The sequence below is a fragment of the Amblyomma americanum genome, chromosome 9 (genome assembly GCF_052857255.1).
Source record: "Amblyomma americanum isolate KBUSLIRL-KWMA chromosome 9, ASM5285725v1, whole genome shotgun sequence".
NCBI classification, from domain to species: Eukaryota; Metazoa; Arthropoda; class Arachnida; order Ixodida; family Ixodidae; genus Amblyomma; species Amblyomma americanum.
The window spans coordinates 16,090,329-16,111,542 of NC_135505.1; the positions used below are offsets into that span (position 1 = coordinate 16,090,329).

General features: G+C 46.3%; 1 protein-coding gene across 1 annotated transcript in view; it reads right to left on the minus strand.

The window, feature by feature from the left end:
• Positions 1 to 19,251: 19,251 nt before the first annotated feature.
• Positions 19,252 to 21,214, minus strand: part of LOC144105182 (lipase member K-like) — a 107,718-nt gene continuing 105,755 nt past the window's right edge. The window contains exon 10 of the mRNA XM_077638337.1: positions 19,252 to 19,497. Within this exon, the coding sequence (XP_077494463.1) occupies positions 19,252 to 19,497 (246 nt within the window). The remainder of the gene's footprint in view (positions 19,498 to 21,214) is intronic.

Genomic DNA, 21,214 nt, shown 5'->3' on the forward strand with positions numbered 1-21,214 from the left:
GACGGAGGACGCTACCACCTGCTACGGCCAGGGGTGTCTCCAGTGCTGTTGCCACCCATCCGGGTGGTGCCCCCAACGCAAACAACACCGGCATCAACTCCACGGGCGCTTGGACCGGGAGCTTGTACGACGCAGCTAGCGACGCCGCCAGCGACGTCAGCCGCAGTACGTCGAACGCCATCGCGACGCCAGCTACTGGATCCATACAACGCCGCAGCCGCACCGAACCAACCGTGAGGACGAACGCCGACCAATAACAGTAGAACGCTAGTAGTACACGCTGGTAGCAGTGTTACCGGGTCATGTGTATTGATATTCTTTGTGTTTTGTTAGTTTTGTGTGCTAGTGTGTGTTTCTCGTAGGGTGTATTAAATGTGCGTCTGTGTGGGTACACCTGTCGCCTAGTCCATTCTTTCGGTCCGAGTGTTCTCCGGGGAGATCCGTGAGAAAGATAAGTGGGGAGCCTGTGCCAGTATTCATTTCCTTTTTTTATTTTTGCTTTGTCCCGGATCTTTCCGACTTATCGACAGCAGAAAAGATGGATTTGGCAAAAACATTACAACTGGCGCTCAAGCTGGGGTTAAGCAAGGAAGAGGCGATGCGTCTCTATAAGTAGGAGGCAAAGAGGCAGAAAAAAGAGGCAGATAGGCAGAGAGTGGAAAGGGCGCAAGCACGCGCAGACGCACGCGAGGCAGAAAAGCGAGAGGCTAGAAGGATAGAACGGGAGAAGGAGTTTCTTTTGTGGAAACAGGCGCATGTCGCGGGAGTATATGAGGAGATCACGGACAGTGATCAGCGTTTCTTAGCGGGTAGATAATCTCCTAGAACGGCCAGAATTAGTCCAAGGAAGCTGATGGCTCCCTTCGATGACAAAAAAGATGATCTGGACGCATATCCGCAACCATTCGAGCAGATAGCTTTGGGTCAGGGCGCAGTGAATGGGCCACGGCATTGAGCATGCGTTTAGTCCGAGAGGCGCTGAATATGTTTGGAAGGATGCCTGCTGCTGATTCCATGGACTACGAGAAAGTCAAAAAGGCGCTTCTCAAGATTCAGGCTCAAACCAAAGGGTTTTCGTGAGAGATTTCGCACGGCGATACCTGAGGTTTCAGAAACCGCTAAGCAGTTTTCCTGCAGGTTGACCAAGTTTTTTGATAGGTGGCTTGATATGTCAAACACAGAAAAGAGTTTTGAAGGTGCGTGACAAGCTGGTCATAGAGCAAGTTTTAGCGTGCTGTAGCTCAAAGCTAGCGCTATTCCTGAAAGAAAGAAAGTTGTGTTCATTGAAAGAGTTCGCCGGCACTGCAGACCAATTCCTCAAGGTACAAGGGCTAAGAAATTTGAGTAAGCCAAAGGAGGAAACCCAAAAGATCCTCCAGACAGATGCGGCAAAACCAAGTGCGTATGGCAGTGCATCTAAGGCGCCTGTAAGGTGTTTTCTCTGCGGCAAGGTGAGACACCGTGCAGTTGTCTGTCGGACTAGTAGCGCTGCCCAAAAAGCACAGGTTGTGTGTCAAGGTTGTAAGAGGAGGGGTATACTCTGGATGAGTGCCGATACAGAACGCAGGACCGAGCTGCATGCGTTGTCGACTATGGTAGAACTTGTCACGCCACCTGAAGTTCCACAGCTGAAAGGAGAGCAAACGCCGCTGGAAAATGAGACGGTGAGTGGAACACCCAAGTCGAAAGCAGCAATGCCGGTGGTGGTTGGGCAAATAGGGGACCGTCCTATATTGGTGCTTAGAAGCAGCGGAGCCAACACAGTGTTGGTCCGGAAAAGCCTGGCGAAGGACGAGGATCTTAGAGGGGAAACGTCGGCCATTACTATTGTAGATAGCACAATAAGGTAGCTTCCTGAAGCCAGGATTCTAGTGCTTACGCCAAATTATACTGGGCAGGTAGTGGCAAAATGCGTAGACCAACCCATCTACGATCTCATCTTTGGAAATATTACGGGTGCAAGAAATGTCGAAGACCCCGATCTCGAGTGGATGATGCTCGACTTTGAAGAACATCCAAAGGAGGAAAGGCCCGCGACAGCTCATACGGGTGCAGTCAGTTTCTCGTCGGGAGTGGAGATAAGAGCTCAAGCGACAGCCCGAGCACCGCAGCGTCCGCTCTCTACTCCTGTTACGATATGCCTGAGAGTAACACCGGGCGAAATTGCAATTAGGAAAAAAGAAGACCCGAGCTTGAAGGCCTGCTTTGAAACAGTCAGGTAAAAAGTGAAAAGAAAAAAGAGTCGTACGTCATTCGAATACAAATTTGTAAATGGTCTTCTGCACAGGGAATGCATATTTAGCTCAGGAAGTTGGGTCCAACAGCTGGTGTTACGGAGAGATATGCGAGAGACAGTGTTACGCTTAGGACATGACGCCATTATGGCCGGACACCTGCAGGGTGTTCAAAAAAAGCGAGAGTTGGTCCCGTACCTCTGGGCAAGATGCCAGCTATCGACCTACCGTTTCAGCGAGTGGCTCTTGACATTGCGGGGCCAATCTCTCCAGTATCCGCCAAAGGCAATAGATATGTGCTTACTCTGTTTGACGTGGCCACTCGTTATCCTGACGCTATTCCACTGAGAACTATTGACAGTATCCAAGTGGCGGAGCGTCTTGTGGAAATGTTTTCGCGTTATGGGTTCCCGAGGGAAGTTTTGAGTGACCGGGGCTCGAACTTCACCTTTGAACTAAGGAAGGAGGTTAACCGCCTTTTGTCAGTAAGGCAGTTACTGACGACGCCTTACCGTCTCATGCGTAATGGGCTTGTAGAGCGGTTCAACAGCACCCTCAAAAATATGGTCAAGAAAATATGCCAGGAGAGACCTACTGATTGGGACAGGTATCTCCCAGCTCTTTTGTTCACTTACCGCGATGTACCGCAAACGAGTCTTGATTTCTCGCCCTTCGAGATGTTTATGGGAGAACCGTTAGAGGTCCACTTACAATACTCAACGAAGTGTGGGCTAATAAGGAGATTGCATCGGACCTCAAGACAACATACACATATGTTCGTGAGTTGCGGGACAAGTTGGAAGAAACATGCAGGCTGCACATCAAGGCCTGGAAAGGGCGCACGAACGTTATAAGGGCTACTATGACAAGAAAGCAACTCACAGGAATCTGAATCCTGGCGACAAGGTTCTCATCCTGCTACCCATGGATCATAATAAGTTACTGATGCAGTGGAAGGGCCCTTACCTTGTGACGCAGAAGAAAATGACATGGATTATGAGTTGCTGATAACTAACACCAAGAAGGATTTCCATGCAAACATGTTGAAAATGTACGGAGTTCTCGTACAGTGCGCCCCCAAGGTAGCATGCTCGATAGTAGCCGAGGAGACCGATGATGTTGTCGAGGTGGTCACGTGCAGTGGGAAGAAAACTGTAGGATGGGATAAGGTGCTAATAAACCCCAATTTGAATGAAGACCGAAGATCACAGATAAAGGCCCTACTCCGAAGCAAAGGGGATGTGTTTTCGGATGTGCCGGACAAAACTGATGTCATATGTTGCAGACTAGATCTCTCTACAGATAGACCAATCAGCGTGAAGCAATACCCACTACCTTTAGCAGTTCAAGAATTAATTGAGAATCAGGTGCGGGATATGTTGGAGCTTGGTGTGATTGAGAGGCGCGGTCAGTATACAATGCGCCTCTCGGGAATGTCAAAAACCCGATGGTACTAACCGACTGTGCGTAGATTTTCGCCGGCTAAAGGACATCATAGTACCCGATGCAGAAACCATACCAAGACCGGACGTGGTGTTCGCTAAGGTGGCTCGCAAAAGGATTTTTTTCTACATTTGACTTAGCTAAAGGGTATTGGCAAATACCAATGGAAGATTCGTCTAAGAGAAGACTGCCTTTTCGTGCTCGGCGGGTTTATTCCAGTTTAAATTCATGCCTTTTGGTTTGAAGGCAGCATCTGCAATATTCACAAAGCTGATGAGGAAGGTTTTTAATGGGCTCCAAAATGTAGAACGCTATATTGATGACATCCTTGTGGCAACAGATACGTCGGAAGAGCATGTAATTACGCTGTAAAAACTATTTAATAGAATTCAGCTAGCTAGGTTGACCATGAAACCGGCAAAATGTGAGGTGGGATTTGAAGCCATTTCTTTTATCGAACACAAGCTGGGGATGGGCCGCATCGCGACGAAAGACGACATCTTGGACAAAATACAGCAGGCCCAGACACCGACGACTAAGAAGGAGGTACGGTCGTTCCTGGGTTTAAAGGGACTTTATTCCCGATTATGCCCACATAGCCGACCCGCTTGTCGAACTGAATAAGAAGGGGTAAGCAATAAGCTGAATTGGACCGCTGAACATGAAAATGCATTCGTGGTGTTAAAAGGGCATATGGTAAAACCGCCCGTTCTGCTTCCTCTGAATCTGGATAAAGAGTTTGTGCTTCGCACTGATGCAACAGACCGAGCTTTATGAGCCGTACTCTAGCAAGAAGAGAATGGCGTGCTACATCCGGTATTTTTGGCAAGCAAGAGATTATCGGCTAGTGAACGCGAGTACTCCACTGTTGAAAAGGAATGTTTGGCGGTAGTTTGGGTGGTAAAGAAATTCCACATTTATCTTTATGGGAGACATTTCAGGATTCAAACAGATCATCAGCGCTTGAAAACTTAACCAAGGCCAAAATTAACAATAGTAATGTCATGGGATCGATTTTGGCCTTGCAAGAATACTCATTTCAGGCGGAATATATTAAAGGCAAAGATAACGCTGGAGCGGACTTCTTGAGTAGAGCCAACTGAGCAGCTCTAGGTATCTCTGAGATGTATCTTGTTGTTATTGCTGTGTTAATGTATCTCTGGGATTTATCTTGTTGTTGCTACTGTTGTTGGTGCTATGTGATTATACAAGAGAGTGTGTTGGGGACATTAACATGTGTATTAAGGACACCGCACGGACAACGGCAGTGTTTGTTAATGTTCACTTTAGTTCGTGCGTTGATTTCGGGAGTGCAGCGCAGCTTCAGCCTTCTCCCGGCGGTCAGCGTTGAGGAATGAGACCAGGAGAGTCCAGCAAAACGTCTCCCAGGTGGGAAGGGTAGTCTCGTGGTTTTCAAACCACGTCCGGGCAGACTCTTCCAGAGCAAAGTATACATTGAGCTTGCGCTCTTTGCTCCGGTCGTTGTAGCGGGCGACCCGACCCGCTCGAAGGTCTCCGGCCAATCCTCAGCGTCTTCGAACGCGTCGCCGTGAAAAGATGGCGGTGTTCGCGGTGGGGAAGCTGCGTCGTTCGTGTGGGCGCTTGAAGGGGCCCAAATTCAGGCGGCTCTCCGCGTATACGGCGGCTGGGTAGCTGGTGAACAGGTATGAGGTCCGGAGTGATCCTGTACAGAGTGCACCGGTCGGGAGGCGCACCCAGCGCTGATCATCGATTACCTCGATGGCATCGACGCTCACATTCCGCGTGTTTTTCGTCGTGAGCTCCACACCTTCACTTTGCGATCTGGTGTTCTCTACAAGCGCAACTTTGCCAACAACAAAGAAGCGTTCCTAATTGTCGTACCATCACAGTTGCGGCGAAAGATTTTGAGTGCCTGTCATGATGCACCATCTGTCGGCCACCTTGGAATGAGCCGTACTCTCGCGCGGATTAAACAAAAGTATTATTGGCCCACATTACTCACATCGGTGCGGGCCTACTTAAAAAAATGCTGACTGCCAACGTCGGAAGTCTCCTCCGTTGAAACCAGCCGGATTTTCTTCACCCCGTCAATCTACCAAAGACCCCTTTTCACCAATTGCGCACGGACCTCCTTGGTTCTTTTTCGAAGTTTCTTCTAGAAAGCGTTGGATAGTTGTTGCGACCAGCTACCTGACACGGTACGCTGAGACCACGCCCCTTGTCAAAGGCACTGCTGTTTAAGTGGCGTAGTTCTTCGTCGATAACATTTTCTTGCGTCCTGAAGCCCCTCCGTTGTTGTTACATACCGGGGGACTGCTTTCACGGTCCGTGATGACTCTGACGCACACCAGTCATCGACGTGCTATTGTCTATCACCCGCAGACAAAGGGGTTTGTAGAGCGACTAAGCCGCACAATAGCCGACATGCTTTCTAAGTATGTTGACATCGAGTACTGGGACACCATTTTCCCGTACGTAACGTTTGCGTGCAACACCACCCTGCAGGAGACAACCCGACTCCATTGGATGCTATGTTGCCCGTTGGCCCCTACTGTGACTCTGACGCTGACCTAGACGTAGACACCTTCGTTCAGCGTGCTGAGGAAGCGCGGCAACTTTAACGCCTGCGAATTAACAGTGAACAGGAGACTGGCGCCGCTAGGTAAAACCTCGGACGCCGCTTCGTCAGTTACGCGCCCGCGCGACTTTGTGTGGGTTTGGATACCTGCTCGACGCCGCGGACTTTCTGAAAAGTTGCTGCGCAGATACTTCGGCCTTACAAAGAAGTGCGTTGCATCAGTGATGCGACATATGCACTTGCCCAAGCGGCTTGCTCATAGCGCCGCTCGCACAGTACTGAAGTCAAATCAAATCAAATCATACTTTATTTTCCAACAAGTGTCTGGGTGGTCACCTGTGGCTGAAAGCTGTACGAACAGCTTAGCGAAGGCCGAGGAAACCATTACATGATAGTAGCAGACGAAACGAAATGACAGGTTATGAACAATACAGGAGTAGTCATCAATAAATAAATAGAAAGGAAGTTGTACAACGCATGCATCAGAGCAACACAACACAAATAAGCTGACAAAACATTTTTCAATAATGAACACAATGCAAAAAAGTGTACAGCATTAACACAAGATTTCTTAAACGGCATATGAAGAAATACAAATTACATTAACACAAAGTATGTTCGCAGTTGTTTTGGACTAAATCCAGCAGTATCTTTACATTTGTTGAGAAATAATGGCAGATTGAGAGCCAAGGATTGCAGCTTGTAATCAGCACTAAACTTTGGTAAGGACCAAGTGTCAGTACGATGAGTGTTATCTATTGGAGTACGATATTCAAGGGAAGCAAGTTGTGTCAAGAAATTACTCATACCTTTGGAAGAAAAGTATGTTATTGCAACAAACGGAATTCATAGATAGTATCTACACTGATCATTTTCAATGCTGCTTTTCTGGGATTAATAGTCGATGTTGGTTCAATGTGTACGGTAAGACGAATAATTTTCCTCTGCAGAAGGAGAAGCTCGTTCTTATTTCTTTTAGTTGTTGTGGCAGCGTGAGATCATGCCAGTAACAACGGGTAGATTTCTTGATATGTAAACTATATGATAATCCCAATTAAGATGGGCAGAAAAATGCGCACCGAGAACCTTATGCTCGGTGACAATTTCTATATTAAGCTGGTCTTCAAATATGAATGAAATCATAAGAGGAACTGCTTTATTCTGAGCACGAAGAGTAACGGCCTTGAGTTTAGTTGGGCTTAATTACTTCGATTTTATTTACCCAAGTCCATGCTGTTAGTTTAATAAGGATATCATCGCATTTTAACTCTAGTCGGGCAATGTTACTCCTAGTAATGTGATATCACTAGCATAGATCACGAATCTAACTTAGGTGTCAATATTTACAATATCATTGGTAAAACTACTAATAAATGGGGCCCCAATATACTTCCTTGTAGCACGCCACAGGTTATTGGTAAGAAAGATTAGCTTTGGCTGCTAATACACACGCACTGTTACCTATTTTATAAGTAGGATTTAACTAAAGCCAAAGCGGTTCCACAAATTCCATATGATGAAAGCTTACTAATGAGAATACTGTGATCGATTGAGTCAAACGCTTTACTAAAATCCAAAAGAATTCCAGCTGTCAATACATTATTAATCATATTTTCCAAAATTATTTCCTTCAGGGCCAGCAAGGCGGCTTCATTCGACCGCCCCTTCCTAAAGCCATGCTATGAGTTAGTCAAATTACTGCGCTTTCATAAAAGTTTGGAATGCATGAAAGAATAATTTTTTTCTACCCCCTTCGAAAATACTTGGAGGACAGAAATGGGACGACAATTCGACGCAAGGTAGTGATCACCACCTTTGTATAATGCACATATTCTTCCGCATTTCATAGAAGTTGGAAATGTGCCTGTCTCAAGGACAAGACTAAAAATATGAACAAGGGCAGACGTTAGCGATTCTTAAATATACTTAAAAGGTTTAATTTGAATATTTTCAGTATCCAATGATGTATTATCTTTTAGGCTCATGAATGTGCTGTATATTTCATTTTCATTTGTAGGGGCAAAAATTATGCTTTCAGAAAAGTCATAAGCTAGGGTAACTGTATCTGAGGTAGTATTAATGGGTGTTGCAGCGCTTACAAAAACAATGGTTGAAGTATTCAGCTATGTCGCGATCTCCAAGTTCACGACCCATTAATAGCTATCTTTCTCGGAATATAACGGGAGACTTGCCGTCCAAGGACATTGTTTATATCTTTCCATGCAGCGCCAGGTCGTTGCCTATTTATGTCTGCAAACAGTTTTTGGTGATACGTAGTCTTCGCACGCCTAAGCTCCGCGTTTACTGATTACTTCTTTCCTTAAATTGCTTAAGGGAGGCTTCGCAGCGTGAACGCAAAAAACATAATAAGCGCGGTTTTTTTTTGTAAAAAATTTGAGTTGTTCCCGGTTTATCCGTGGTTTTCTCGTTTTCCTTGACGACTTGAGTGCAATCAATGAAAATGCTTTGCATATATGTCCACAAAGATTTTAATGAATTCACCGTATGCACCATTCGGATTTGTTTGGTTCAGGACCATTGACCAATCACAGGTCCGTAAATCTTGGTTGATGATTCCTAAAGTATCCTGCGTGATGGACTGAACTATAATAGCTTCTTCGTGCTCCCTTGCTTGAGTGCCGTTTTTGATAGGCCATAAATACAGGGCACAGCTCACTTATGTCAGAAGTTAGAGTGCGCCGAGGTATGAACTTTGGTATTAAGTTTGTGAAAATAAAGTCGTGTTGATTGAGTTGTTTCTGTAACTCATGTAGATGTTGTGATTAGGTTCATAAACCAGACGAATTAAACACAGTGTTAAATTGTCGAGTAGTTTTGGTATCATCAAGTATACTTTTGTTAAAATCACCACCGTAGACAAGGCGGAAGTTGCTGCGGCATACGTAGTTCAGCAATGTGTCCAAAAACTCTATGAAACACTTTATGTTACCTCCTGGTGGACGATATACAACACAGATTGTTTCATTTAAGCACTGTACAGTGATTATTTCAAAGTCCGAGGTTACTTTGCTAAAGTCGGGCACGATTTCACAGTTATTATGCACCTTAACATGAACTGCAACACCACCACCTCCCCTGCCAGTACGATCTAAACGGAAATTCTTAAAACCCGGTAATATTAACATATTACACCCGTCGTAATACCACGGCTCTGATAACATCACGATACTAAATTTAAACCCAAAATCACCCAGAAATCAGGCAAGAACATATTTATTTCCACTCAAAGACCGTGCATTAATAATTCCTAACAGATTCTCAAGATTTTATCATCATCATCATCATCATCATCATTTGTTTTCCCTTAAAGGCCCCAATGGGGAATTACATAAGGGGGGGGGGAACAAATGGTAATAAGGGGTCACAAAGATAGAACACAAATATAAATGGCAAGCACAAATAAACACAGTAAACGCATTGAAATTACCAAGACAATAAATAGGTAAAAAAGGCATTCTATAGGAATTCAGGAAAGAAATAAGCAGTCAATAAGTGTTTAAAGTTTACTGAGTTGGGTTCATTGACTATATCGTCAGAGAGTACATTCCACTCGAATATAACAGTTGGCAAAAATGAATTAGTGAAAGCTTTAGTGGTACCATGAATACGCAGAACACTGTTGCAATTAAACAAACGTCGGGAGGATCTCAAGGGGGGCGGAATAAGGCTCTCACGTAACTGCGGGAAATTATAATGAAGTTTGTGAAATAGGCAAAGTCTTGCTATCTTACGCCGTGATGACCGGGGGGTTAGACCAATGGAAGATTTGATATTTGTAACGCTCAGCCGAGAATCATATTTGGATGTTATGAAACGGGCAGCTCGGTTTTGGACTGCTTCTAACGCCTGGATTAGGTATTCTTGATGGGGGTTCCAAATAGTCTATGCGTATTCAAGTTTGGTACGGATGAATGTTTCATATGCGATTGGTCTAACCGTGGGCGGAGAAAATGTGAGAGATTGTCTAATGAAGCCTAGTGATTTGGAAACGCGTGCAGGAAGTGATTGATGTGCTTTGACCAGTTCAGATTACTTGTTATTTCGATGCCAAGATGCCTGCAAGATTCAACTTGCGATAGCACGGTCGAGTTTAGCGAATATGAGTAGAGCAAGTTAGATCGTTTCCGGGACACGTGCATAAACTTACATTTAGCCACATTCAACTTCATGAGCCAGGTAGAGCACCAGTTTTGGATTAAGTTTAAGTCATCCTGCAGCAGAGACTGATCACTATTAGAACAAATACGACGGTAGAGAACACAATCTGCGAACAGACGAATGGATGACAAAATTCCAGCGGGAAGGTCATTAATAAAGATTAAAAAGAGAAGCGGGCCAAGAACTGATCCCTGAGGGACTCCAGAGGTAGCATTTGTAGCGGCGGAAGGATGACTATCAATGACGGTGTATTGCGAACGATTAGTTAAAAAGCAGTGAATCCATGATAATAATAGTGGGTCCAGAGACAGGCAGGAAAGTTTAGTCATGAGGCGCTGGTGGGGAACGCGGCCAAAAGCCTTAGAAAAATCGAGGTAAATTATGTCTGTTTGAAGGGATGAGTCTAGGTTTGAGTGGAGGTCAGTCGTGAATTCGAGAAGCTGAGTTTCACATGAATAACCAGAACGAAATCCGTGTTGTTTAGAGAAGAAAATAGAATTATTATCTAGGCGCGTTGCAATGTGAGACTAAAATATATGATCGATGAGCTTGCATGCGATGCACGTTAGCGAGATAGGCCGTTAATTGGACGGATCGGAGCGGTTTCCTGCCTTAAAGGTGGGTACAACTCTGCTTAACTTCCACTCAGACGGGATTTGGCCGCTGGAAATAGACTGCGTGAAAATTATTTGTAGGATACGGCTGGATATTAGTTTGGTACCTTTAAGAATCTTGGCAGATATGTTGTCAGGCCCAGGGGCACTTGATACCTTTATGTTATCTATTAATTTACTTATTCCATCAACAGAGATATCAATTGGCGCCATTTGAGGAAAATTTAAGCTGGGCACTAAAGGAATATTTGTAACCGGTTCCTGTGTGAAAACCGACGAGAAGTACTCGTTCATTACGTCTGAACGGAGCTCCTTTAGAACGTGAGAGCCGTCGGGATCAAATAAAGTGATATTATGTGACCCGCTATGGTTGGGAGTTAACAAAGACCAGAACTTTTTTGGGTTATTTCGGAGGATGTCAAGTAGGTCCTTGTCGTAAAATTTATGTTTGGTGCTCCTGAGCAACCTGGTATAATTATGCAGACAGCTTAAGTACTTTTCCCATTTAAGAGCTGAGTTCAAGCTCTTAGCTGCCCTGAATAACCGTTTTTTTCTTGTTACATAATTTTCTTAAGGAATTTGTAAACCATGGTTTGCCGGCGTCATTACGAATGCAGACAAGGGGTGCATATGAGTCAATAAGAGAGGTAATTGTTTCTTTATACGAACGCCAGTTATCATCAACATACCTATTAGGAGCGGACTCTGCAAAGTGGGGAAGAAATTCAGCCAGTTCATCATTGATTTTGGAAAAATCGGCTTTGCTGTAATCACGAATGTATATTACTGAACGTTGTCGGGGAGGGATTGAAATTGATAAGTTGAACAGCACTATGTTATGATCGCTAAGACCATCGCAGGATGACAATGACTGGATTAAATCTGGATTTGAGACAAGAGCAAGATCTAGGGTGTTACTACCACGAGTTGGAAAACTGACTGTTTGAGAGAGGTTAAACGAGAGAATAAGATCCAAAAAATCTCTGGAATGGCGTGAGTCTGCACTTAGGTTCTCCCAATCGATGTCTGGAAAGTTAAAATCGCCGCAAACTATAAGGTTCCCGCAGGGAAACTGGTTTTTCATGTGAAAAAGAATGGTACCTAAGTCTTCAATGAAGGAGTGATCAGAAACAGGAGCTCGGTAGCAGGCAATGATAATATTAGTGCGATGACCAAGTGAAACGTTCACACAAAGGATTTCGCTATTGCTAGTGATTTCAACAGCAGAAGAAACCAAGGTACGCTTAACGAGGACCATCACGCCGCCTCCCCTGCGCCCGAGTCTATCACGCCGGAAAAAATCGAAAGATTGCTTATCTTGCAATAGCTCTTCATTCTGTATATCAGGGGCGAGCCATGTTTCGGTAAAGATCGAGATATCGGTGCTGGCGAATCACGGGGGCCGGCGAATCAGTCCTACCACCCGCAATTTTCAGCAGGCTCCAAGATCAGCATCGGCTGTCACTTGCTCCTCGCCAGCTGTATGGTCCCGATGGGCAGCATCTCGTAGCCGAAGACGTCGCACGTCTTCAACTCGCGTACCGTGGACGCCAAACGCTCCAAGACGTCTACGTGCTGGAAGATGTTCACGCTCCCCTACTAGGAAAACCCGCTGTCAGCGACTTGCAGATTTTAATCTTCGCCAGCGGCATCGCAAGGAAGGTGAGCCCAAGAGACGAATTCCCTGCACTGTTTCAAGGACTTGGCAAGCTTCAGAGAGAGCACTACATTCGCTTGCGTGAAGGAATAAAGCTATTTGCTTTGAGTTCATCTCAGCTGGAGTGGTTAAAAGAAACTCAGAAATCAGATCCGGTGTTCTCATGTGTCCAAAGGCTCTGCAAGAAAAACTGGCCTTCCGGACGAGATTTTCCCCTTGAGGTCAGGCATTGCTACGAGCATCGTGGCCAACTGACAACCGAGGACGATCTGCTACTCTATGCAGCCCGTGTGGTTGCTCCACTATCCTGCCGGAACGAACATTTTCGTCTTCTGCACGAAGGCCATTTCGGCATTACGTAGACGCAAGCTCGCGCCAAGGACACTGTTTGGTGGCCAACGGTGGCCAAAGACATCACGATTACCGTAAAAAAACTGCCGAGACTGTATAAACACAGTCAAACCACAAAATACCTATGCAGAGCACTTAGTTTCTGCCTCCACCATGGCAGCGCGTTGCAATCGACGTGTTCTTTTTAATAGCCATTGGTGGTTAATCGTTAAGGCTGCGAACTGGGCAAGTTGGTACTGATTCATATTTGAACCGCGCAAAAAAAGTACGGGACACAACGAAGAATGGACACTATAAGCGCTGACTCGCAACTAGATTTTTTTTCACGTCAAAGGTATCTTAAATACTAAGGACACCAAGCACAAACCAGAGGGAAAACAAAAGAAAACAAAAGAACACAAAAACTAACCATCATGCCCACAACGGTGACAATCGGCACGAGCGCAAAGCTACCCATCTCCGGTTTTTGTTAACTCTGTTTTTGGTAACAGCGCAAAATGTTGCACATTGATAGATTGCTGCGAGTCCTCTTGCCACTACCGGCGCAGTGTAGCAGCAGTTAAGCGATGTGGCACTGCACCGGCAGGCAGTAGCGTAGCCAGAAATTTTGTTCGGTTCGGAGGGGGGGGGGGGGGAGCGGGGGGGGGGGGCTTATGGTGCAGGGCGGCCTCCTCATAGAATTTGTGGAGGAATCAAACGCAAGGATAATAAATGCATTGCCATTGACAATGCCATTGTGTATTAGATAGCGCTACGCACTGTCTAGAGGAGTGAAATATGTATTCCGTAAATAAAAGAATGCATTCTTATGTCTTAAAAATCGTGGGAGGCATAACTGATACATATGGTTCCATGTTTTTCCGTATTTAATTAGTAAAAAATATCACACGCAGTCTAAAAGTATATCAGTTCGAAACCAGCAAAGCAGTACATGGCGCTGATGTGAAAAACGTAAAGGAAATTAAATGAGCAAGCAGAGGACAAACATTTTAATGAATCTTTGCCGTTCAAGAACCTTTAGATTTTTGTACATATCCAACGGGCAGGGAAAAATCTCAATGACGCTGTCCTTCTTTCCAGTGTGCAGCGCAGCAGCCGCTGTCACTGGTCATGTATTGCGAGTAATTGCACCGAAATTTTATTCGCAACAGCGATCACATGTATACACGAGGAGTTCTGCAAAATATACATTAAAGGTGCGAAGATAAAATGAAGTATCAGGAATTCGAAGATACAACTTGATAAAGGACAAGAAAGTGTCACTGGAAACAGCCACTGTAAGTATGCGCAAAACCTCGCAACAAGATATTTTATTTAAATACACGTATGTCTCTATTAAATCTACGTATCTAAGCAAACGTCCCTGCATAAAATGCGTCAAACCGGGCAAATAAACATCTTGCGCAATCGCAGATAGTAAACGTTTCTCACGGAAAGACAGACGATCCAGGCAAGAACAAAACTATGATAGTAGAAGTCGTGATATGTACATGGACCATGCTGCAGTCGCGACAGCATCATATGGTTAATATAACAAAGGAACAATGCAGAAATCAATACGAAAGTATATATTTTAACTGCCTGCACGGCGACAATTATTCTGCACCCATAACTACAGAAAGGTATTCCTTTGATTCAAAGAAAAAGTAAAAGCAGGTAGATAAAAAGGAAAGAGAAGGACAAACGAAAGCCACGAATCATGCTGCAAGTCGAAATAACCAATATCCCAGTGTTTAGGTTGGGAAACACCGCGTGGGCAGGGATTTCAATTACCAAGGTCAATCAAAATCGGTTTTTGATGTCCTCAGAATTTTCGTATTCGCATGGTAATTTTGTTCATGATGCTGTTACAATCAACGGCACTAATTTCTGCGGTATAAACAGTTATACATTTTCGTAATTGGCCGTTTATGCCCGTAATTGCCCGTTCGCGCCACAATGTCTTTTCTAGCCTGAAAAAGGCATTGTACGTGACAAAACTCAGAATGACTTCCGGCGCCGGAGGTTTTTTTGGTCAGCGGTGCGTGTCAGAAAAAAATTGGGGGGGGGGGGGGGGGGGGGGGGGCTGCAGCTTTATAAGCACCCCCCCCCCCCCACCCCTCTCTTCCTGCCGGAAGGTACCCGTTTCAAACACAGTTATTGGGATACGGTTCGAGAAACGAACGTTACTCTTCCCAATTAAAGCTGAGGAGGAATAACACCCGCAAGCGTTATTTTTGGTCTCAGAGAATTCTTCGGGTGGCTGTCTATTTTGCACAGTGGCCATTTTCAATTTTGCTGAGTCATTTATAGCCCAGCCTCTCGCTCCTCTTCTCTACAAGAGGAGAGGGTTACTTCCTTCTCTCCTATAGAGTGGTACTTCCCACCTGCCAACTGTGGTAAGTGGAGAGAGGCGATTCCCCCTAACAACCACCTGCCATGCTTGGCAGGCGGAGGCTTTCACAGACACCGACGACAGACAGTTTTCGCCTTCATGGCCTTCGTAATGCTACCGCATTAGAAACAATGGTAGAATGCTTTGGACAGAAGCGGCGCGCACCACTCGAGCACGCGCACAAGCTGCGCCGACCGTCCGAGCTCCGAGACGCCCTACTCAGCGCACCCACCACGGTACCCCTTCGACGGGCTGCGATAAACGACCAAGCCTCATCTAGATGCCGTACGCAGTTACCCCAGCCTGTTACCGCAGGTGGAGCTAACATATAACCGGAGGTGACCAAATGGGGAGAGCAAAAAGGAACCGCTAGAGAAAAAGATTAATTTCCTTCTATATAAGAATCATACTTGGAAAAGAATCAAAATTTGGATAGACTGACGATGAAAGAAGAATGCCATCGCCTTTCCTCCGCATCAGTCTAATTGATCTCCTCTAAATTTTTTCAGTAGGCGCTGCTGTAGCCTTTTGGGGTTCTGTTCTTTCAGGAATCTTCACCCTCTGTAATTTTTTTCCCCGCCTCCTCCAACCCTTTCCCCGCAGTTCCACTGTGAGTAAGTCGAAGGCTTTTCGCGGCAGGCCTTTAGGAGAAGTGCCACCCGGTTGGGGCTTCGATCTGCTCTTTTGTTGTTTTTTATTTTTGTTCTTTTTCATCGCTGTTGTTTTAACGCTCGAGCTGAATGCAAATGTAAAATTACTAGCAGAATGGTGTGATAAATGGCATATGATGATTAACATTGAAAAGGCTGCGCATATGTGTGTTACTAATAAAAGAAAAAAACTGGAATTTTCATATAACATGGGAGGTAATATGATTAAACAAGTAGTAGAATAAAGTATTTACGCGTCACAATTACAAACAGGCTTAAATAGACGGCGCACATCGATAACATGTGCTCTTCAGCTCGTAAAAATTAGGCTTCTTAAAACACAAATTAGGAAGATCGTCAAGTGAACTGAGAAGCAAGGCGTACAAAGCGCTAGTAAGACCTTCCTTGGAGTACGCTAGTATTGTGTGAGACCCTCACACAACTGTAGATATAGAAAGAATTGAAAAAATTCAGAGGCTAGCCGTGCGTCCTATATACAACCGGTATAGAAACGCCGTTACTCTCCATCTGATATGTTGCAAGAAGCAAAGCTTGAATGCTTAAGAGAACGAAGAAAACGGCTCGAATTAAATTTCTTGGTCCTTTGTATTTTTCAACACTAGGCATAGACCCCCAGGATTTCATAACTAAACAGTCGTCTAAGAAATCTCCTCATAAGCATAAACACTACATTAAACCCATTTTTGCCAGCACGAATGCCTATAAGTATTCTTTTTTTTCCTAATACGATTACTAATTGGAACGCACTGCCTTATGATTCTCCTTTGCTTGCCTGCCCTGAGTAATTTCAACCGTCGGTTGGCGCTGCTGTGATGCACTCTGTTGTTGACACTGCGTAATGTCTCTTTCATCATCTGCCTATTTAGCGTTGTATAAGTGTTGGTCGTCCTTTTAAGTGCTTGTTTCGTCGTCACGTTTCTTTTTTTTTCTTTCAAGGTCGAAGTTTTGTACTCTATTGTTTTGTACTGTGCCTCTCCTGCTTGGACCGTATTTGGTCCGCAGTATGTGACCAATTAAAATAAAAAATAACCCTCGCCCCCATATGCAGTCATGACAACTGCCATGGATGGTCTATAGCGTAATTTCATCGGCACAGAGTGTATGCCGAAGGTGAGGGATGGTTTGTACTTTGCGGGCAAGAGGCATGAGAGTGAGATTAAAGAAAAAAGTGAAGAGGAGAGATCCCTGAGGGGTGCCAACCCCACTAAGGGTGTATGGGCGGGATATGTGTGGACCGAAGTGAATTTCGGCCGTGCGGTTAGTAAGGAATGCTTGAAAATCGGTGTACATACGTTCACCTATGTTCAAGGGGGAGAGGGCCACCAAGATAGCTTGATGGTCTAGGCGATCAAAGGCCTTGGAGAGATCCAAGGCGAGGACAGCTTTTGTGTGGCCTGGTATGAGGGGTCGAAAATGACCTGGGTGAGTTAGAGCATGGCGTCCTGTGCCGACAGGTGAGGACGGAAACCCACCATGCCGTGCGGGTAGAGGTCTTGCTCCGCCATGTGTTGGGTGAGTCGGGCGAGTGCGACATGTTCTAAAGCTGCCCAGGCATGAGGGTAGGGAGATGGGACGAAGATTTGCAGGTGTATGGGGTTTGTGGCGCTTGGGTATGAATAAGATTTTGGCGTGAAGCCAGCATTTGGGGCAAGGGGGGGGGGGGCTCCTGCCCTTATTTGTTGAAGTTCCCCGTGAGCTGGGCGATCGACTGATCGTCCAAATTGCGGAGCATGCTATTGGAGATACGGTCAACTACTTCTGGGGCAAAGTTAGAGCGGAGACTAAAGAGGGCCGCTCTGACTTCTGCTTCCGTGATCTCCGCGTCGAGATTGGCATTCGGGGTTCCTGCATAGAGGGGGCAGGGTGTTTGAGGTACCGGTAGTTGTACGTGGGTTCCTAGGTATATGAATGAGTGCGTCGGGATAAAGGTCGGTCTTGTGTATAAGGCGTGTGACGTGGTGTTGTGTGGCTGTTTGGGATTGCGTGCCGCTTTTCAAATGGCCGATTGAGCTTTTGTCCTTTCCAGCGCCCTAGGATGCTATGATGGCCTCCCATAGGTGGGCCAGGCGAGTGTAGAGGGTGGGCGTATCTGGTGATGTGGTCAGGGTTCGAGTGTGTGTGGAGACATCGTTCATGAGCGATGCCACCCACTGGTCGATGTCTGTAATGGGAGCGCTAGGAAGGGCCGCCTGTGCGGAGCGGACCGCATCCCAGATGGTGAGTTTGTGCGTTACGTGAGGGGTCTTTCTTTGCTTGTACGGTAGTGTAACAGAGAGGATATAGTGGCCGCTTCCTAATGTACGATGCATTGTGTTCCACGTAATACCCACAAGGTTGCGGCTCAGTGTCAAGTCCGGTCTGGTGTCCGCGTTGACACTGTTGCCAATTCTGGTGGGGGTATTAAATTTGTTGTGTATTGTGAGGCGGAGCTCTTGTACCAAGGACCAGAGTCGCCGGCCTCGTCCCGTGGTGGAGCGGTAGCCCCAGTCAGTATACTGACTCTTGAAGTCCGCTCCGATATTCAATGGATGCTTGTCTGCAACGCGATGGCGATCTCGCAGCAGCGTTTCCAATGAAGCCATAGAATGAGACGGTAGGTGGTATATATTCATTTTCACGAAAGGAAAGGCGCACAACTGGCTGCCTGGCTCAGTGGACAGTTCAATCTCGCTTTCATGTACGTGTCGTTGGTGTGCAATTGCAAAAACCTGCTTTGATTGCGTTCCGCACACTGGATAGACAGCGCACCCACCCTGCCACCTTCACCCAACAAACGCTGCAGCCGCCGGTGCGCCAAGTCTCCGTCTTCGCGTCTGACTGCGCAGCTGAACATAAAAGCCTGAGCGTGTGCGCTTGCTAGTCAGATGCACCATGGATGTAAGCGGATGGTGAGCGCGCGTACAGTCCGCGGCATCTTGGGAGACTGCGAGAAGCTGCGTCGGACGACCCGGAAATCGTTGCTTGGCGTGAATTCGTCACCTGATTTTCATCACCGTTCGCTATACGTATATCTTGGCCTATCTGAGCTAAGCCACTGCTGTTTTTTTTTCAGTAGTTTTTTTCGTATTATTTAAGTGTGAGGTCAGCTTTGGTGAGTACAGAACTTAGCCTGGCTTCACTGTTCTCTCCCCGATGTTTCATTTGCTCGTCCTATACAATACACTGGTTTTACAATGCGGACCAGACATCCATGAGATTGGTGAGTGGCTCATAAAGGATTTCAGCTGCTCTGCTGCCCAGAACGAAGTCCAGATGCGAGAAACCATCGTCGGGGACGGTGTAGTCGAAGACGACATTGGGCAGACTTCGTCGCAGGGTGTCGACGTCCTGGGGATTGGCGAAAAAATCCTGGCGAGCGCTGAAGAGAGCAACGGGTGCCGTAATCTTGGTGAAGTCGTAAGCAGGACTGGTGACCTGCACAAAAATACGCAATCATGCAGGTGGTCCTACGGTCCTATCCCGCAAAGTAGACGCCTGCATACATAAAATCAAAGAAATGCTTGCTTCTGCTCAGTAGTACACTGTCATGAATTAAAAATAAGCCTATACTGTTTACATCACACGCTAAAATTACTCCTGCAAGGCGACGCGAGTCGAAGCACGTGGCCATTAACCACCGCGACAAGGGATTTAAACCACGCTGCAGGCGCAGACTGCCGAAACGACACGAAAAGAAACGCCTCGAAGTTGAAGATTAACCGAAAGGCAACACTGCAGTTTCTCCTTCTCGTTTTAATGTCAACCCGAGGCTATTTTTCTTCGTGACACAGGTTCATTACGCAACGCAGGTGAATGTCTTATACATGTTGTCTTTTGTCCGTCTTCGGTTTTGTGCTGAGTTCTTCACATCTGCAGCACCCACTCGCCCGTCCGCATGCTTTCCTGGAGTGCTCTGAAGAAGGCAGCTGGTGGTCGGCGCCCATTGCACACAGCTAAGCAGCGCGGGTCGCCTCACTGCGCTCTACTGCACCAACGGGCCTGTTCTGTTTAACAAAGACAGCGGTAAAAGGCATTTCGAAACACTGTGCCATGCTGAATGGTCAGCAAGCGATGGCGTCACATATGGCGCCACTGCAACGTGCTACGTTGTGTGGTCCGAATGCAGTGACGTCACGAGCGAAAGTATAGTGAGGTCACACGCACTGGGCCAGGCAGGAAGAATAATAATAACGAAGCAAACCGTGCCAAGCAGCTATCGCTGATTCTCGCGTAATGGATTAGTAACCAACAAATGAGATTTTTTATGCAGATATTCATTCTAGGTCTCCCCTTCTAAACATTGGAATCCGCAAAAAAGCGCTCGCATTCTAGCCATGAGTCGCCCGCATGAGTCGTCAGCCGAGCGGCGCGACGGGTGCCCACTAGGCTTTTAAGGACGCCGCCTGATTTCGTTACCAGCCACCTGGCCCATATACTGCCACTTTCCGTTTCTTGCTCATTTCTCTTTCTCAGAAGTTCCTTCTTTTCATAGGTGTTGCAGTTGAAACAGCGAACGGCACTGAATTTCTCACAGTTTCCGTTGGGTCGCCGGTCGCACAGTGCTGCGGTCTGTTGTGCTTAAATGCCGAATACTGAGCTGACAAGCTTTCACAATATAGGCGAAAGGTGGCATGGCAATGGATGCCTGCGGCGGTGCAGTCCATAAGCGGCTACGTATAGCGTCGTCTGCATACACCACATACATGACTACCCATCGAGCACTTGAAAAAGGAAATGAGATCACTTTCTAGTGGCTAAAATACGCCCGATGATGTGAACTGGGCAAGTTGGAGTTCCTTCATAGTTTTAATTCAGCCCGAACAGATAAGAGCATAAGGAAAGGAAAGTCACACACATACGAAAGCTGTGACTGCCATGACACAGCGTCATGACCGGTAACGACCTAGCTGGATATACTTCTCAATTACCATAAGGGTGAAACATTCTCTTTCCACTGACAACAGCCGACACATCAGAGTAGCTTCACCACAACAGCACAAAGCTGCTTTAGCAAAGCAGCCTGCAGCACCATTTTGTGTGCCTGGAATATTCCAGGAAGCTCTGGGCGCCACCTGCACATTATCGACACGTTAGCGCAACTCAAGCAACCCCCAGGCCTCTCCTGCTGCTATGTGACGCTGTTGTGCGACCT